This window comes from Telopea speciosissima, chromosome 3, assembly GCF_018873765.1.
Source record: "Telopea speciosissima isolate NSW1024214 ecotype Mountain lineage chromosome 3, Tspe_v1, whole genome shotgun sequence".
NCBI classification, from domain to species: Eukaryota; Viridiplantae; Streptophyta; class Magnoliopsida; order Proteales; family Proteaceae; genus Telopea; species Telopea speciosissima.
In genome coordinates this window covers 68,803,267-68,821,531 of record NC_057918.1, presented here as the reverse complement: position 1 = coordinate 68,821,531, position 18,265 = coordinate 68,803,267, and the positions used below count along the sequence as shown (strand labels likewise).

At 37.2% G+C, this 18,265-nt stretch overlaps 1 protein-coding gene across 2 annotated transcripts; it reads right to left on the bottom strand.

Moving 5' to 3' along the window:
• Positions 1 to 2,691: 2,691 nt before the first annotated feature.
• On the bottom strand, positions 2,692 to 11,982 carry LOC122655883 (zinc finger HIT domain-containing protein 3). Of its 2 annotated transcripts, XM_043850256.1 has the most exons (8): positions 11,823 to 11,982; positions 11,631 to 11,662; positions 8,564 to 8,605; positions 5,141 to 5,166; positions 4,872 to 4,962; positions 3,368 to 3,456; positions 3,172 to 3,222; positions 2,692 to 3,056 (listed from the first exon to the last, which is right to left on the bottom strand). In XM_043850256.1, exons 1-8 carry the CDS (start codon positions 11,894 to 11,896, stop codon positions 3,033 to 3,035), a joined length of 429 nt encoding a protein of 142 aa, XP_043706191.1. In that variant the 5' UTR covers positions 11,897 to 11,982; the 3' UTR covers positions 2,692 to 3,032. The 2 variants fall into 2 exon arrangements, with proteins under 2 accessions (XP_043706191.1, XP_043706192.1); XM_043850257.1 differs by lacking the exon at positions 4,872 to 4,962 and having other exon boundaries at positions 5,086 to 5,166.
• Between the last annotated feature and the right edge of the window lie 6,283 nt (positions 11,983 to 18,265).

Genomic DNA, 18,265 nt, shown 5'->3' with positions numbered 1-18,265 from the left:
AAGGGGGCAAGGTGCTCGGGCAAGGGTAAAGCGGTAATTGCATGCCTTGCCATGTCTGTGCAGCACACAACAGAACGGGCAGGCGGTAGTAGAGGATCCAAATTGCACTAAAATTGGCAACACTTGTGAGGCTTAAAAACACCAAATTGCTAATCAATGTGGCGAAGGGTGCAAGTAGGCACCAACTAGGGTTTGTATTAGGGTTGGGAATTGTAGCTACCGGCTGTACTGGTGTTGCCATCAACTTGATTCAACCTCCCTCAAGTTGTGAATAAGGGTGTCAAAACCAAATCGGAACCGAATAACGAACCCGAAACCAAAGATGAAGTAACTGAACCGAACCGAATATATTTGGTTTGGTTTTGGTTCTAGTTCGGTTCATTTACAGTTTTAGTTCAAAACCATCGGTTTGAACCGAAATCAAACCAAATACTACACTTAAAACAAAACCCTATATCTTTTTTTTTTTAATGGTGTTGTCTTTCCTTTTGGAACTATGATTTTGATGTGTTTCTCTAACTTTATTGATGGCTAAGGTGAAAGATAAGATCTAAAAGTGGAGAACTCACATGAGATTCTTATTTATTTATTAATATTTCTGATTCCTTAAGGTTTTGTGAGCATTTTATTTATACAAATGGAGTTTCTTGAAAACACAGCAAGGCAACAACAATTGCCAGCCTAGTAGAATGGAACTGTATTGGAGAACCGAATTGGATAACCGTAACTAAACCGAACCGAGCGGGTTCAGATTCGATTTCCACTTCCATAACCGACTTGGTTTTCGATTTGGTATCGGATCACACCATCAAGGCATGGAACCAAACCGAACCGATTGACACCCTTAGTTTAGAAGGATGATAAGAATTAACCTAATTATCACTAAGGCCCCATTTGCCTTAGGAGCATACTTGTGTAAAAGAGTTAGAAACCACTACAAACTAAATTTTACTACATCAGTAATAAAAATTCAATGTTATTTTGAAAGAAAATGATTGCTTTTCTTACGAGATGAGCTTCTATCTCAGTGGCAGGCCTCCACCCAATGGGAGTGATGTAGCTCCCAGGGGTCTGAGTGATTGACTCCTACTCCTCAACTTCTTCTATATAGTAGTAGTAGTAGTAGTTGTTGTAGGTACTTATCAATAAGTGGGCTTAGTGCCCCTTATCGACCCCTCGTGGGTTCCTCTCTGGCTCCACTGTGGGCCTTGCACCCCCCAAAAAAAAAAAAAAAAAAAAATTCAATAATGTGATAGGGAGTACGAGCTCCCCCCACAGCGAGGTCTATGAGGGTCACAATATATGCAATGTTACCCCCCGTTTCGCGAAGAAACTAATTCCAATAATTAAAACAAAAATCTTTACCAAAAAAAATTAAAACAAAAACATAATTGTATAACTGATCAAAGAAAACATTAAATATGATAATCAAATTTTGTTTCACTTTCAGTCCAAATAGAGTGGTTATTGAGTCACTCTGGGGATCCGATTAGGTCAACTGACCATATAAAAAGAGTAAAAATACCTATGCTCCTTTCTGATAATACAAATGCAGGAAAGAATTATCACAAAAATGTCTAAGAGGTAAGTATTGAATTGCATTTTTATGCATTAAACCTTACTCTTTTTTGTTTTTTGGTAAAGGCATTAATCCTTACTTAGCAAGGGGGGGAAGTGAGATGTATATTGAGTTGATATCTCATTTAGCAGGGGGGGAAGGAATGAAATACTTCTCAGAGGAAGTATGCAGATGGAAGTCATGCATTATTCATATGATGCAATGATTTGATTAATGATACATTATGACATTAAAATTGTATCAATGAGTATGCACATAAAGATATGTTCTTATGTTGAATAGCATGATTATATGTTGCCAGGAGGAAGGCCAGTGTGTGTGGGTTCCACTCTTCAGTTCAATGACTGCATAACTGAAGCGGAGCTCATGGATATGAAGTGGTTGGTTGGTTGTTCAATTGGTTTAACCGGCAGGCAGACAACCTCATTAGAAGGTTGCTCGACAGAGCTTTGGTGAATCGGCATTGGGTCCGTCAATTTGTCAATTTGAAAACCTGGTGAACCGAGCGTACTACTTTCCAACCTTCTGTGAACTTTTCTTCTCTTATTTTATTTGTTTAGTTTAATGATTGATATCTTAGAGAGTTCTAAGTCTAGTCACTCAACTAATTCACTCACCACCGCCTTACTAGTAATTGGGCGACGGCGAGCCAAACACTCACTAAGCTATTAGCTCATTCCATGTTGTATATCTTATATGCAGATCAAAAGTATACGGACAACGACAAGGGAATTGCCAAGGAAGAACCATTGAAGTTTTATTTGTTTTACTTTCTAGGATCAAATGTATGTATATAAATACATGGAATGTCAATGTACAGAACCAAACAGAAGATGTTACTTACACTGTTAAGAAAGTTTTTAGTTAGTTACCATCAGATCTTACTCAATTTTGTATGGACTGTACATAACCCTAATATAAATAGTAAGTCTTCCGCTTGTATTATGCTCTGATGTGTTACAGGTATGGATGTTAGATTCCTTTGCTTGTGTATGATATGGTTTTACCCTGTGCAGTCCCAGCTATGTCTGGTTAGTTTGGGGTCGTTACATAAAACGTTTCTGCTAAAAAAAACAGCATTCCCAAAACATAAACATTACCAAACGCAAGGTAAGAGACCAACCATACAAGTTTTAATCCTACTTCCTTGTATGAGTACTCTCAGTTCATTCAGTGGCTTTACAAACACACCCTTACCCCCTAACAAGCATTCAATTTGAAAATTTGAATACGCCCATAACATTAAAGATACTCTGGCAAAAATTCATGGAGGAAACTGGTAATACTGACAGAAAATGAAAGGACACTTTTCAAAACATTTAGCTAGTGATAGCCATCTTCCGACACCCTGAGACTTTCGAAGGCTGACTGAAGTTGAAGCAGCAGCCGCTTGGATACAACATCTATCAAAAAATATCTTTCTTCATCATCTTCCAATCAAAAGTAAATGTTGTTATGGGCTAATAATGGATAAAATCTGCAACAATAAAACAAATGACAACTTATGAGTTCAGTTTTATAATGAAATGTTTTCATCGTTTAACTACTTGAGCACAAGACAAGTACACCCTCTAAGCAATAGGAGTTTGAACCTTTTCGGTGAATTTGAGGAAGAGATCATTTCCCATGGCTCTATCAAGTTCCTAATATCAGATAAACAAGTTTTTCTTTAGACCATTGAGAAATTATCTCATTAGTCTGTGGAAGCCAAATGCAGGTTATTCTAGAAGCAAAATTGTTTCAGATATAAACAGTTCGCACGAGTTACATGATTGTTGCAGTACTTACATTTTCTGCACCTATGGATGAATCAATCTTGCCTATGGCTTTTTGAAGTTCTACATCCTTCAAAGCTTCACGAACTTCACTCGAGAATGCTGCATGAGGAAAACATAAAGGTGTGAAGCTATTAACAGAATAGGTTAGTATTAAAAGCAGGGATAAGCCAGAGAAGTATACATCAGTTACCATCCAAAAACATCTAGGTACTGCCCACTGAAACATAGCCGAGCCAACAAAATTTTTTTTTCTCTTATCAATACAAGTTTTTGACATTTTGATCCAATAAAATAAAGATGCAAACAATGTTGTGTTATTTAAAAAGTAGAACTTAAACTTGAAATTAATTAAAAGGAGTAAATGTACGGGTTATGGTTTTAATTATTCGAATAAACTAGCAAAAGGAAGATAGTGCCTGACTTGGAAAATGATAAAAGTACTGAAATGAAGTTGGTTCTTTGAAACCTATTGTGTGTGACTTTTACAAATCTCCTCCACGATTGAATTTCTTTCAAGAGGGAGGAAAGAAAATACAAGACGGACTGCAAATTATCCTGTCATACTGAGACCAAAAAAGTAGCAAAGACCACCACTATACACTATTCACAGTTGAACCTACTGGAGTCGAAAAAATATGAAGCCCCCTAACCCATTATGTCACCACACTGTGGTAGATTTCCCCCACCACCAAAGCAAAGAGGAAGGGTGTAGAAAACCCAGTAAATGTGATGTAGCATAACTGTGTCTTCCTATTAAAACTTAAAAAGGGTTCCACAAAAAAAGGAAATTAAGAATAGATGTTGACGCTTGTTTTTCTTTCAGCTTTTAAGAAAAAAATTTCTATACCATTATGGGATGGATGAAAAAGTTACAACCAGACACCTAAATCATACGCAGATATGGGAATGGAAACAAGTCAGATATACGTGAAGTGTTGGACATAGGTACAACTCCAATTTGAAGGTCGACGTAGCATTGCCCCTGACATATGGACAGTGTAAATGAGTTTCAAATCCACCAAAATATCGAACAAGTATCTTAAGTTGCCCCAAGTATCTTCTAACAAAGAAAAGCAAAGAAAAGTTTGTCATATCAGTTCAACCAAAGTTAGGTTGCATTTGGGAGGTAGAGCAACTAGGCTTGCTTGGGTATTTTGTAAATTTTGATACACCAACATAGGCATATTTATGCACCACCCAAGTATTATAAGGAAAATTTTCGTGTTTCAAATTAAACCAGAATCATAGTTGTCAAGGCAGCTCTTAGGCAACCGACTTGGTGTCCTAACCCCTTGAGAACTAGGATTGCCTAGGTCACCTTGTATGTAGGCACCTTCCAATGCCTAGACGTTGTGACAACCATGACCACAATTGCAGTGGACAATTTAAAAAAATTTTGATTTTGCAAGGCTCATCCTTTTTCTATAAATGAAGACAAACAAGATCAACATGATGCTAATGCCAATAGGTACACAAATAATAATGGAACCATAATCCTAGTTAGAAAGCTGCACCTAAGGACTCTAGTCGCTCCTTTTGAAGCACCAGACTGGGCTCATCTACTTGGCATGACTTTTCAGGAAGCCTTATTGAACCTGTATCAGACAAATGGGCCATAGCAGTTAGACAAGATCAAGAGTAAACCATTCTTGAAAAAACTAAAGTAGCAATTCAATTGGGTCAAGAGAGTTAAATACAGAGGAAAACATGCTTGTTACGAAGCAACACCTAAGGACTCTAGTCGCTCCTTTTGAAGCAACAGACTTGGTTCATCTACTTGGCATGACTTTTCTGGAAGCCTTATTGAACCTGTATCAGACAAATGAGACATAGCAGTCAGACTAGGTCGAGAGTAAACCATTCTTGGAAAAACTAAAATAGCAATTCAACTGGGTCGAGAGAGTTAAATACAGAGGTAAACATGCTTGAATGGAGTAACTATACATACATATACAATTAGATAATAACATACTTAACTATTATGTGCATGCATTGCACTATATCCATTGATCACAAAGATATCACAGCATTACTGACAGTCTGCAATTGTTTAAGCTACAATTTCTACCATATTAAATAAATTACTAACATCTGGATAATAAAGAATGTGTGTATAATCTAGAAATAGATATGGGTAAATATTGAAGATTAAGGCTCTCTGTGGTATGATTTGTATTTGTGTTTATATCCTATTCATGAAAAATCATTTACAATAATAAATTGTGGATCACAAATAAAAGTCATTTGGTAGCAATCCATAGAAAAATTTCTATAATGAAAAATAGGTTTGGTAATGCCTATTTATAAAATAAATTCTATAATCTCATTGTGAGAGAAGGAGAGAGAGAGTTGCACTGTGGCATTTTATCGAAAACCAAGCGAGCAAGGACGAGAGTTGGTGTGTGAAACTGTGTGGGTGTGTGTGTGTGTGTGGGCGTCTGTGAGAGAGAGAGAGAGAGAGTTCCACTATGGCATTTTATCGAACACGAAGCGAGCAAAACAACGACGGTACATGTCCAATTCTGGGTGAGATCTTGAAGCTTTTCACCATTCAAGGAATTGCATCACACACAAAACAGCAGATCAAATCTTCCTACTACTAGTCAAGAAATAAATAGCCTTTTGTAAGCAAACGATCATACTACATTTTTTTTAACCAACACTCAAATGTGGAATCCACTAAGCTGAGTTGTTTATTCGGTTGAGAAAAATAGATGAAACTATAAGGACACAATCTGCAAAATCTTTACAACTGAAAAAAAAGACAAAGCAAAGGGCATTAAATGGATATACAGAGCAGATGATGGAAATAGCAATAAGAATGGCCAAAAAACAGAAGAAACGTGGACAGATCCACCATCACAATAGATAAATTAATTGTTACTTGTAGCCAATATTTCTTTAAGATATCTTCGTGGCCAAAACCCTAACAACTTCACAACAGCTTTGTATCTGCTTCATGAGCGCGGAAGGAAAGGGAGGAATAATGGGAAGCTTGGGAAAATGTTTCTCAGAGTTAGCAGATAGAAGATCTTTCCAGCTCACCCACTCCGGAAGCTCTGCCCCCTTTCCTTTGTACCTACTGCTGGACTTGACTCAACAAGTGCATTCATTGTAGTGAATGTACTGCAATGCATCTCTTATAGCCATTGCTGCTATCAACAGGTTGATATTGTTTTGAGAGATGAGATCATTGATGAAGCAGGGCTTAAAGCTGTTGCTGCTACCGTATCCGATCAGAGAGACACACACACACACACGAAAATGAGGAAGAAGATGCCTTCAACGTATACTTTTATAAAACAGACTGAAATGACAATAGTACCCTTAAAATGATCTAATATCAACACATGCTCATTAGAGGTTTGCGCATAAATAACAACAAATAGTTTGTAGCAATAAATCACAAATAGCCTTTTACCTATTTGTGATTTTTAGTTTATTTTAATTTGTAATAACTAGAAGGGAAAATTACATTTACCACCCCTGTAGTTTAAATCTATTACGTCTACCACCCCGGCAAATTAATCTATTTCAAAAACCTCCCCTGTAATTTGGAAAAACCTTACAACTGTACCCCTACAGTTAGCTTAGAACAGTTAAGTGATGATGTCATCGCCCAATTTTAATCTAAATGCCCATATTACCCTTAATAAAACCTTATTCCTTATTTACCCCCACTTGGGATAAAGTAATATTACTCTTTTAGCCTACCACTCAAACACGAAGGGACCGAAAGCTCAGAGGGAAGAAAAGACTTACCTCCATCACTGCTGAACCGAAAACCTCCATCGCCGATGCCTTTGGGTTTTTCGCAGAGCACGGCCACGCTTTCTCAGAGTTTGAGGAAGAACAGTCGACGGAATAAGAAGATACGGATATCTCTGGTTTTGGAACTGAACAACAACAACCAGAGATTCGGAACTGGTGGGTTTGATGGATATTATGAGTATGATGGGTTTAAGACTTCAAATGACAAATCGAGAATCGGGGTTTCAAGATTTGGGTCCATTTGGAAATTGCAAAATATTCTTCCAAACGAACCAAGAAATTTGCTGTTTGATCGTTTCGAATGAGGTTGAGCACCATTTACGAAGGATCGGTGGACAATTAATTCTGGGATTTTAATAGATGGGATCAAAATCGAGAAAATCGACATATATATTTTTAGTATATGTCCTTTTTTTCTTTGTTTGTTTATAATCCTCGTCTCTGTGGACTCACGGACGAGTCCCGAATCTGGAGATAACTTGAGAGGATGAATTGGATTAGGAGAGTGTTTTGCTAATTTCTCCACCATCAAATATGAGGGTGGAAGAAAAACCTTTTAATCTCTTAAAAGGATTGATTGGTCTTTCTGTTTCAAGTCAGACCCCTTTTGTAAATAATCATCAATTCAGATCTTCAATAGAAGAAGCATTTCATTTTGTACATTTTCATTTATCATTTTTTATGAAAGTTTGAAGAAGTTACAATTCATTTGTTCATTCGCATTTTCATCTGCTGATTACTAATTTGTCCATTTTGAAATGAGTGATTTTGATTTTGTGACCACCGAGGTAGTCCGATTGATAAAGATTTTGTTTCAGAGGAATGGGGTTGCAGAGGAGGAAGAAGAAGAAGGAGGAGGAGGAGGAGGAGGAGAAGGGACAGTGATGTGGTGGGATTGGGTTGCAGCGGGGGTAGCAGCGGGTTGGGTTGGATTGCAGCAGGTGGTGGGGCCAGTGGGGTTGCAGAGGAGGAGGAAGAAGAAGAAGAAGGAGAAGGGATGGTGATGTGGTGGGTCCCATTAAGGGTAAAATTGGAAAAAAAAATAAAAAAATAGAGTAATTAGGTTAGTTATAATCTGTTTTAGGTACCTTAAACACAATATGTGAAAAACATTGGGTACTTAAGTTATAATTTGTTAAAACGTTAGATACTCTAGGTGCCATTTACCCAACAACAAATAAGAAAGGGTAAAATTGTCTTTTAGAGATAAAACTAACAGAGTTAGTACTCAGGGGTATGGACGTCATTTTTAAAATTCCAAAGGTGGTAGATGTAATTGATTGAAACCTCAGGGGTGGTAGACATAATTTTCCCTAAATAGAAATAAGGTTCGTAAACTATACCAAACACTTGTAAAGAAATAGGTCAAGTAAATACAAATAGAAATCATACCAAAGAGAGCCTAAGATAAGACATAAATTAACAGAATCCTTACATGGTTTTGGCTCAAGAGATACTGCCTTCCCACATGGAATCTCTGCACCATCCAAATAATAAGAGAGTTTAACTCATAGTGACCAAAAAGGATGGCTATTCACAAAGCTATAAATAAAACAGTATTCAGACTAGCAAAACAACCAACTTTTGCAAATATTTGTACTTTATACATAGTACCAATGATGACATTATGATGTTTTTGTTGTTGTTCAAGTCATTTATTTATTTGAATGATGGACTGAAATTTAATAGACTGAGACTCACATATTAGGAGGCACAAATACAACCATTCTATGTTCCCTCCACATTTTTTTTTTTGGTTAATATTTTTAATCACTTTATAAATTTTTAAAGTAAAAAATTTATTCTTTTTACCAACAATTATCCTGGTTAATTAATAGGAAAATTTCACGTACCTCCCCTGAGGTATGACTTATGTACACTTTCACCTGTGAGGTTTGGAAAATTTCACATACCTCCCCTGCTTTCCAAACTAAGTAACAAAAACACCCAGTCCATTAACTGGAGACGTTAGTTGCTAACGGTAGGAATTTTTAAGCCCTGTTATGACCAATATACCCTTAAGGGGTAAAATGATACTAATGCCCTCTTCTTCTTCTTCTTTTACAAATGTAGATACCCAATACCACCACCACCACCCAACATTACCCTTATGGAAATCGGATGCAATAGAAAGGTTATGGATTTCAGACCAACTGGTTTCAACATCGAGGGGATGGATGTAGGATTGAAACTGTTGGCGAATTTTTTAGGAACAAAGGAACTGTAACTATTAGGAAGAATAGGGTTTGTACGGTTTTAAGTCGTCTATGCTTCTTTGATGTTCTTTGAGCTCCAAAGTAAACTGCAAATTCTGTGATAATCCAAAACCAAAAGTGCCATGATGTGGGGTTTTCCAATATGATCTGGTCAACCAAGGTTTTCTTATCATATGGATTAGGTCTACCCTTTCCAGCTTAAATAACAGAAAAAAGAGAAACAGAGGAGAAGAGGGAAGCTTGTGAAAGAACAGAAATTTTGATTTCAATTTGTTCCGAGTAAGGGGGTAGTGGTGGTACTAGCCAAGTTCATAAATTTAATCAAGGATTTAGGCAGGATCTCCCCAGCAACACCAACGGCCAGACCGAAATCGAATTGCGATTTGGGAAGGCAAATCGCAAATGAATCTCAATGAAGGTGAGGATCAGAAGATTCGTTGTTCTTGGTAGCTTTTCTGAATTCAGAAGTCAGAAAAATATTTCATATGAGAATACTTCCAATGGAAGTGCATGATGCATAGATGAGATCTGCAGGAAGCTGCATACATCAGTTCATATAGTAACCCCAGTCTACCCAAACCATGAAGCAAATAAAAGTGGAAGGAAGAAGTTTACACAATCGCTGAACACAGCCTCTCTTAAACCTCTCTCCGAACAAATCAGCTGCTGCCAAAAACCCAAACATATTACTTGCACTCAACAAAGCCCAGTCTTTTAAATCACTGGAATCCAAAGAATTACAGAACTTGGGAGCACCAGTTGAAGTGACTTCAGTTGCTATCTGCTAACCTCCAAAGAACGAGAAAAAGCCACGCCTTTTGGGTTCCTCCTCCATCATGACAGCCATCATGCTATCCTGCTCAACAAGCCTCCATGCCGCCTGCTCAAACGCTAGTCCATCCAATGTTGGCTGCTTATATTCAATACAACAAGAATCGAGAGTGTGAGACAGACAAACAGAGGAGGTTGAGCAGAGCAGATGAAACCACGAGTCCCAAAACCCTGGCTCAGCAAGGGAATTTTGAAACTGAAGTGCGGTAGCCATTAGAGAGCAAAACCCTAGCCCCTGCCCTCTTCTTCTTCTCCATTCTTAATCGATTGCAGCGGCCGCCGGTAAGTCTCCATCTAAGGGTATTTAGGTATATGAGGGCATTTTGGTCAATTAAAATACAGTTTTAACGTTTAAAATCTCCACTTAATGGATTGGGTGTTTTCGTTACTTAGTTTGGAAAGCAGGGAAGGTACGTGAAATTTTCCAAACCTCACGGGTGAAAGTGTACATAAGTCATACCTCAGAGGAGGTACGTGAAATTTTCCCTTAATTAATTTAAGTTCTTAACCTAAATAAACCAAGCTTACTAAGATTATGCTACAATAAGGTGCATTAATAACCTAAAAATTAATCTTTTGCTATCATGTAACCCTACATGGCATGGGAAAGGCCAAACAAAGAAAGCTTATTTGGGCTAAGGAGGATGATCAAAGACAACATGCATCGAGAGAGAATGATCAATTGAGAACATTTAAGCCATTATAAGGAAGTGAGACAGGATGGTAATAAGTCTATTGCAAATCTAAACAATTTAAATAATTCAGTTCGACAAGTTTCTTTTTGATATCCTATAACAACTCATAGAGAACATTTCCATTACGTTTTGTCATTCCAAAAAGGATTACTTCCAGTTTTTTTTCATATAAATTGACAATTGACTCTAGATATTAATATGTAACTCTTATAACAATGTTATGGCTGATGGTACATATTAATGTCATATCCAAGATTAACCTTGGATATCTTCTTCCCCTCTTTTACAAAGTGGAAACAGGAAAAACGCTTGCCACCAAGCTATCCCCTTACATTGTTCCTTTTCGTAAATCCAAGTTTGATCAATGTCTCTAACATTATTCCTCTGCAGTTTCCTAAAGGTTTAAAAAAGATTGTTTAGTGATTTTCCGTGATGTTCGTGGACAACATGGGATTACATGTGACAACAAAGTCCATCCCCGGACCATAGTGCGTCAAACTTTGGTGGGCAATACGGAGTGACTACGGAAGTGTGGAAGTTAATGATCTTATGATCCCAAAAACTATAAATGAAAAGCTGAAATTTTGAAAAGAAAGGAGCTGATGGGTAGTGGTTACAGATGCTAATGTTCTTAAAGTGAAACCTCCCAAAAGAAAATCACAAAGTTTTCAAATATTTGAAACCACATATGGCAAATTACTTTCTTTCTCTTACTGTAAACCCAAAAATTCATGTAACGAAGGGATAGAATGTAGTATACCTTTATGCTTCTTGAAACAAACCAGAGAACAACTGCACTCACCAAAACAATGAGAAATAAAGGAATCAAAAACCAAGCAACCACAGCTCACCAAGAGAGAAAGAGAATGAAAACTTCGAAGTGTTACAGAAACAAATTGCATCACATAATCAAAAATAAAAAGGGGCGGGAAGTCAGATAGAGCTTGCTTACTAAGGAACAAGGCATGAAGGGCACTTGTACTTGGATTGTGCATCCTTGCACACTTCGCACTGTCGAGGACCCATCAGTTTTCTCAGTTTTAACTCTGCTCTCTCTTCCGTTTCTTATTTAACACCAGCGAGGTTTAGGGCTTTCCAAACCCTAAGTGATCCAAATTGATATGAACTTTGAACACAAGTAGCAAATGTCAGGAAATTAAATAGCAGAAGTGAAATAATTGAAATTTGAGTTAAAGAGAGAGAGAGATGAAATTAGTAAGGAGAAATTTTTTAAATTTACCAGTGCTCCGCTCTATTCCATGGCGAAGCTGGGTCTAGACTCTGGAACCTGGATTTCGGTCTGCCCACTGAAGATGTAAAGGAGAAGCACCAAAACGAAAGCATCTAAGAATCAATTTGGGCGAGAAAATGAACAAATTGAATTCCCATTGCTGCCCCTAAAATCAGGTATCATACATTCATTTCAAACTACAAAAGTGGCTGCCCGGTAGGAGAGATAGTATATATTTTTACCCCTTGCTCCATCCCATGGTTTCAGAGATTGGTATCGAACCGGATTGATGCGTATCAGTCCAGATTGGCTATCGTCCGGGTATTGAACAAACTTGACAGCAATAATACTTTTAAAAAATTCCGGCGCAATAAAACGTGTATGGCAATGATACGATATGTGTTTAATACTGCTGCTCTGTAACCAAAAATACGGGCTAAACCTCATTGCTACTAATACGGGATCACAAACCCCTCAATAAGCCAATCAAGATTACAATCACATAGCAGGATCATCATTTTTATTTTTTTGGTGAGACACTATCATCATAGTCATGTTTTCTTTAAAACTAATAAAATGGGAGAATTTTTTCCCTCTCCCCATAAAGAAGGGTTCACCCAAAATCTCTACCCACCCATTAGTTGAAGATTGACATAGTCCTCCCATCGTTATGACACTCATCCCTCCCTCCACCTCAAGAGAAGAAAACCTTAGTCCAATAAAATAATCCAATTACCTAATACATCTGAAACGACATTTATCAGATAATCACACCAGAGCCTAAAATCCAAACTTAATAGTAATTCTCCCAAAGAAAAAGTATGGAAATCAAATTTCTAATCCCATCTCTCATTCTCTCTCACTAGAGCCTAAAATCCAAAATTCATCCTTTCTTGTCCCTTTATTTTTTCTTTCTCCATCACCACCTCTATCTTGCAGTACGGCACTTCAAGACTACGAGTCCTTCATTTCCATCCCTACCAACTCATCTAGTGCTGACGAGTAAAGAAGTAATGTGAACAACTTGGGTAGCATTACCCTTGAACTCTAGTGATATAAACCGCCAGGATCCCTTTAAGTTGGGGGTTGCCGTGTATAATAAGCCAGCCTAGTGAACCTGTTGCTATTCTGATTTCTAAGATATATACAATCAGTCAGGCCTAGAGGTCCAATAGGCCTAGCTGGGCTGTTTGACAAATTTGTATATAATCATATCAGAATGAACGGACCATATAGAGAATTTGATTTAGTTTTCATACCATTTTCGCTCATATGTAACAAACCCCTTGCCCCAACCTATACTAGAAAAATAGTATCAATCAGGAAAAGTATGGATGACGATCTCAATAATGCCTTGGCTTCCTTGCATCCAATACCCTGTCTCCTGGACCTTATTCAACAGAAACCCCCCTCCCCCAATTTCTAGAGTGCTATAGGTGTTTCATCCCTCTTCATCATAATCAATGGAGAAACTCATATCTGTGGGTGGACATCCTTCCTCTAAGCTAAACTGATTGGAGCTTAAGTCCCCTGCCTGACCAAGAACTGGAATACAAACACAAGAAACCCCACCAGACCCTCTTCTCTTTACATCCCATCTTCCCCTTATTCTCTCATCCCTCCTTTAAAATCCTCTCCTGTAACTCCTCTGACCTCCATTAATGCCACTGCAAAGCACTAACCAACCATTCAAAAGTCTAAAGAAAAAAGAACCATGTAAAAGTAATTTTCATCTTATATAATTAATAAATTATTGTACTGTGGTTGCAGGAACTTTTAAGATGGTAGTGCAGAAGGGCGAAACCTATCTTCTTTTCGCATCATCAATGCAGGGATGGATGAGGATATGTTCTTCTCTGTAGCTAATCATTCTCTTACAGTCTTTGGATCAGATGGAGGTTACCTTAAGCCCATAACAACAGATTACATCATGGTAATACCAGGCCAAACCATGGATTGCCTCTTGAAAACTGACAAAAGCCTTAGTCACTATTACATGGCAGCAAAAGCTAATTCTAGTGGAGTGGGTGTTGGCAATTAAGATCCAAAGATAATCATTCTTCCTACCCTTTAATTCACTCATTAATTTTTCATGCACATTAACACAATATAACTGGGAAATCAGTAATTCAAAATAGTGCAACTTTCACACATAACAAATGATAAATCAACAGTAAATATAAATCGGCAACAGGATGACACGATCAAGAGCATCCAGAAACAGGTAAGGTTGTGTGCATGTCCAGTCTAATAAATAATCATAGTCCATAGCCTGGAACTGCCAACTACAGTTCCAGTTAATAAAACTGAAACTGTAATACTGTACAGAAACAACAGAAGGAAAACTACAAAGAAAATATGAGTTTTCTTCGAACAGATTTGTATATGAATTTCCCATTAATTCACTAAGTCACTTTGGTATGGTAGACACTTTTGAATTTATCCTCTTTAATCTAAGGGTTTTATAACTTAGTATACCTGTTTCATATGCAGTGAGTTGCCAGCATTTTGGGTTCTGTGTCGCTGACTCTCAGTAGAACATATCAAAAAGATAAAAACAAATGCAATTTCATTTATTAATTACAAAATCTCGATCAAGCTGGTCCACTCCAGCCATTTTTTAGTTTCAGATTCGATGTGGGTGGAAACTAATCTAAAGAATAACTAATCATATTCCAATAGCAGATGCAGAACAAGGGAATAGGAAGGAATGCATAGATGTTGACTCCCTGCTACTATCAACTGGGAAGAAGAAGGGACTTACCGAAAGGATAGTCCAGAGATTCGTTGGCTGCCGCTGCTATCAACTTGGAATGGAGACTGAGAAGAGGAAGGAGGTAGGGGGCTCAAAACACTTACATGGAAATTCGCCGGCCTCCGCTGATATTGCTTGGGAACGAAGACGAGAAGAAGAAGAAGAAGGGGGGGGGGTGGGGGGTTCAAGGTTCTAAAACCAGAGAAAACTAGAAGAAGCTGAGAAGTTGCTCTTCCCTCTCGATTTGGGGGTTTTGGGTTTTGCGTTTTGAGAAGAGGCTGGGATTTTTATTTTATTTTTTTTCTACCAAAAAAAAGATTTCGATTTTTTTTTAACGTTTATTATGACGAATTATGCGGTAAAACCGTATTATACGTATTTAATTCATCTTTAAAATACACGAATTTCCATATCAGTACTACTATACACAATAAAAATCATTTTCAATTATACGTATGTATATACATATAAGTGAAGATGTACAGCTTAAAAAATTGGTTCAAGATTCAATTTGAGACTTCCCGTAGAAAAATTATAATGGAATATACCAATACATGGTGGGTCATATGGAGAAGATGGGACTTGAAACTTGATACATACCTAATCCAGTTCCCTCCAACTGTTGGCTTGACCCAAAAAAAAGATCCCTCACAGGATCTATTATTTGATGAAGAAAGAATTGGTTAGCTTATCAAAAGCAAATATGTATCAGTGATGTTTCCTTCGCTGCCATCACAGGAGCCTGCCTCAACAGTCAACCCCTTTTGAGCCACATGAAGGGTTCAACTTGCCACAGTAAGTGTTGGATGGGTTGTGGATCTCCCCTATCAAATTTGGGGTCCTATCTCAAACCATATGACCCATCATTATGAAGTTCTAAATCTTGTAGTTTCAATTTTGCGAAACATAGCTAAATTTGAATTTTTCAGCTAATTTTCAAAGCTTTCTATCTTTATGCTGAAAAATGCACTTGGGCCGTTGAACCTACAAGACAAATGGTGATAAAGACAACATGTCCATAAAAATTCAGAACCAGCTAAGCTTCCAGACAAATGGTGATAAAGAAAGTAATTGCGTTATTAAGGGGAAAAAAAACCAGATCGATGGAACGGCAAGAAGGAAAAGAGAAAAGAGAAAAGAGACGAGATCCATCTTCTTGGGAACATGTGGAAGAAGAGAAGAGAAGAGAACAGAAGATATGATAAGAAAACAGGCTTGGGAAACCAATCCTGTATGCATTGCTCAACAACACTAAAACTCTCAAAAAACCTCACATTCTTATCCCTCAGTCTCAAAAAACCTCACATTCCCACCCCTCAGTTTCTTGAATATAGTAATAATAGTTCTATGTAGTTATCAATATGTGGGCCAAATTAAGGGTGTCAAAATTAAACCGAAATCGGTAGGCCGTTTAGTAAAATGGTTCGGTTATGATTTTAGAAATAACACTATTTATTTAATTGGTTCAGTTCGGTTTACACCGATTAATCCAACGGTTTCAAATCTTGTAATCCAATTAAAATCGATTATAACCAAACCATTTAACCGTTTAAAAACCTCAGTTTCAGGGGAGCTATTGATTCATACTGTTATGTGCTTCTGGGTCTCTACATTTTGAAGCTCTAACCATGGCTTCCGTTGTTCCTATTTCATTCTTAATTTTTATGTGTCTTCCTTAATGGTTATGTACACTGCCAAAGGCCTCCATTTTCTATTAATAAATGCAACAGGTAACCAGTGTAAATTAGACTTAGTAAATGGTTTATGAAACCATCTAATAACCGTCTAACCGAAACCGTGTAAAACCGTTTAAAAACCATTTAACCGAAATTGTTTAAAAATCGTTTACCAAACGATTCATGTTTTGATTATGAGACCATTTAGTTAAACGGTCTAGTTACGGTTTCTACACTCAAGCAGTCAAAATCAAACTGAATTGAACGATTTAACCGAAACCGAACCGTTTAACACCCTTAGGCTTAGTGCCCCTTTTTAGCCCCTCGTGGGTTCCTTTCTGGCTCTACCGTGGGCCTTGCACCCAAAAAATAAAAATAAAAACTAATAATGTGATAGGGAGAAAATACATGTAATTACATTGTTGTGATAATTCATACCTGCATTTGTATTATCAGAAACGCTCATTGGTATTTTAACTCTTTTTATATGGTCAGTTGACCTAACCAGTCCCCTAAGAGTGACACAATAACCACTCTATTTGAAATGAAAGTGAAACAAAATTTGATTATCATATTTAATGTTTTCTTGGATCAGTTATACAATGATTCTTGATAAAACAAAAATTCTATTTTCTTTTGGGGAAAGTTTTCATACAAGGCGGTGTAAGCCGTGTATGTGAGAGAGTATCTCACAAAGAGTCGGAAAAGTCATAAATCTTCACTTATTAATTAATGCTTTGAAACTCCCACCCTCTCACATACCCGGTTTATACGATCGTGTATAAAAACTTTTCCCTATTCTTTTTGTTTTAATTTTTGGAAATAGTTTCTTTGCAAAGCGGAAGTAAGGCTGTGTATATTGTGACCCTCCACAGATCCTGTTGTGGCGGGAGCTTAATACATTGAATACATCTAGTGATTGGATTGAAATCGGCTGTGACTGATCCCGATTCTAGCCATTTTGGAGCGGCCAATTGTCTTCAAAGTCTCTTCCATTGGGTGGCCAACCTGGTCATGAATCAAAACTCCAATTCATTAATGGACTTTTTGTACACACAAATTTTAATTTGTTATATAAATCCATTCCCCCCAAACAAGATTCGGATCCGGCAGGTTCATCTGAAAGTCATAAAACACTAACTTTCAAATTAAGAACAGTAAGTACTCCAAAACAAAGAAAAAAATCTAAGGCTAAGATCTTCTTATACTATTATCAACATTTGTATAAAGATATATTATAAAGAAAAAATAAATTAAGCATGTAAATTCATAAGAACAGAGAATATTATATAAACTATTTCTTGAGAAAGAAAAAAAACAGAGTGGAAGATTAACCAAGGAAAACAGAGACAAGAAGAACTCTTCTTATACCCAAAAAAGCTGGTGCAATCGAGAAACCCACTTCTTCTTTCCTTCTTATGATCCTCTTTTTATGTTTCCCCTTAAAAAAGGATCAGAAGGAGAAAAGAAAAAGAGGGAATCTCGAAGACACAGGAGATAGAGCATTGCCATTGGAAACAGGGGAACTGGGAAGTCACAGCAGAAAGGTGTATTTAGAGTTTATATATATAGTAGAGCCTTGGTTTTGAAGGCAAGAACTCAAAAAACAAAAAAGGAAATCCCATAAGTTTTCCCTAATCAAAACTTAATTAAATTCTGCCCAGTTACTAATCTTAGCTAGCTGTCCTGAAATTCTGTTGTAACTAATTAATCTGATAGCTGTCCTAAATTTA

Coding starts and splice junctions, on each gene's coding strand:
- LOC122655883 (XM_043850256.1), bottom strand. CDS start 11,896: ATGGGTCCTCGACAGTGCGAAGTGTGCAAGGATGCACAATCCAAGTAC. Junction 5,167..8,563: donor ATCTCTTGAGCCAAAACCAT/GTAAGGATTCTG, acceptor TGTCTGATACAG/GTTCAATAAGGCTTCCAGAA. Junction 3,057..3,171: donor TCCTCAAATTCACCGAAAAG/GTTCAAACTCCT, acceptor TTATTGTTGCAG/ATTTTATCCATTATTAGCCC.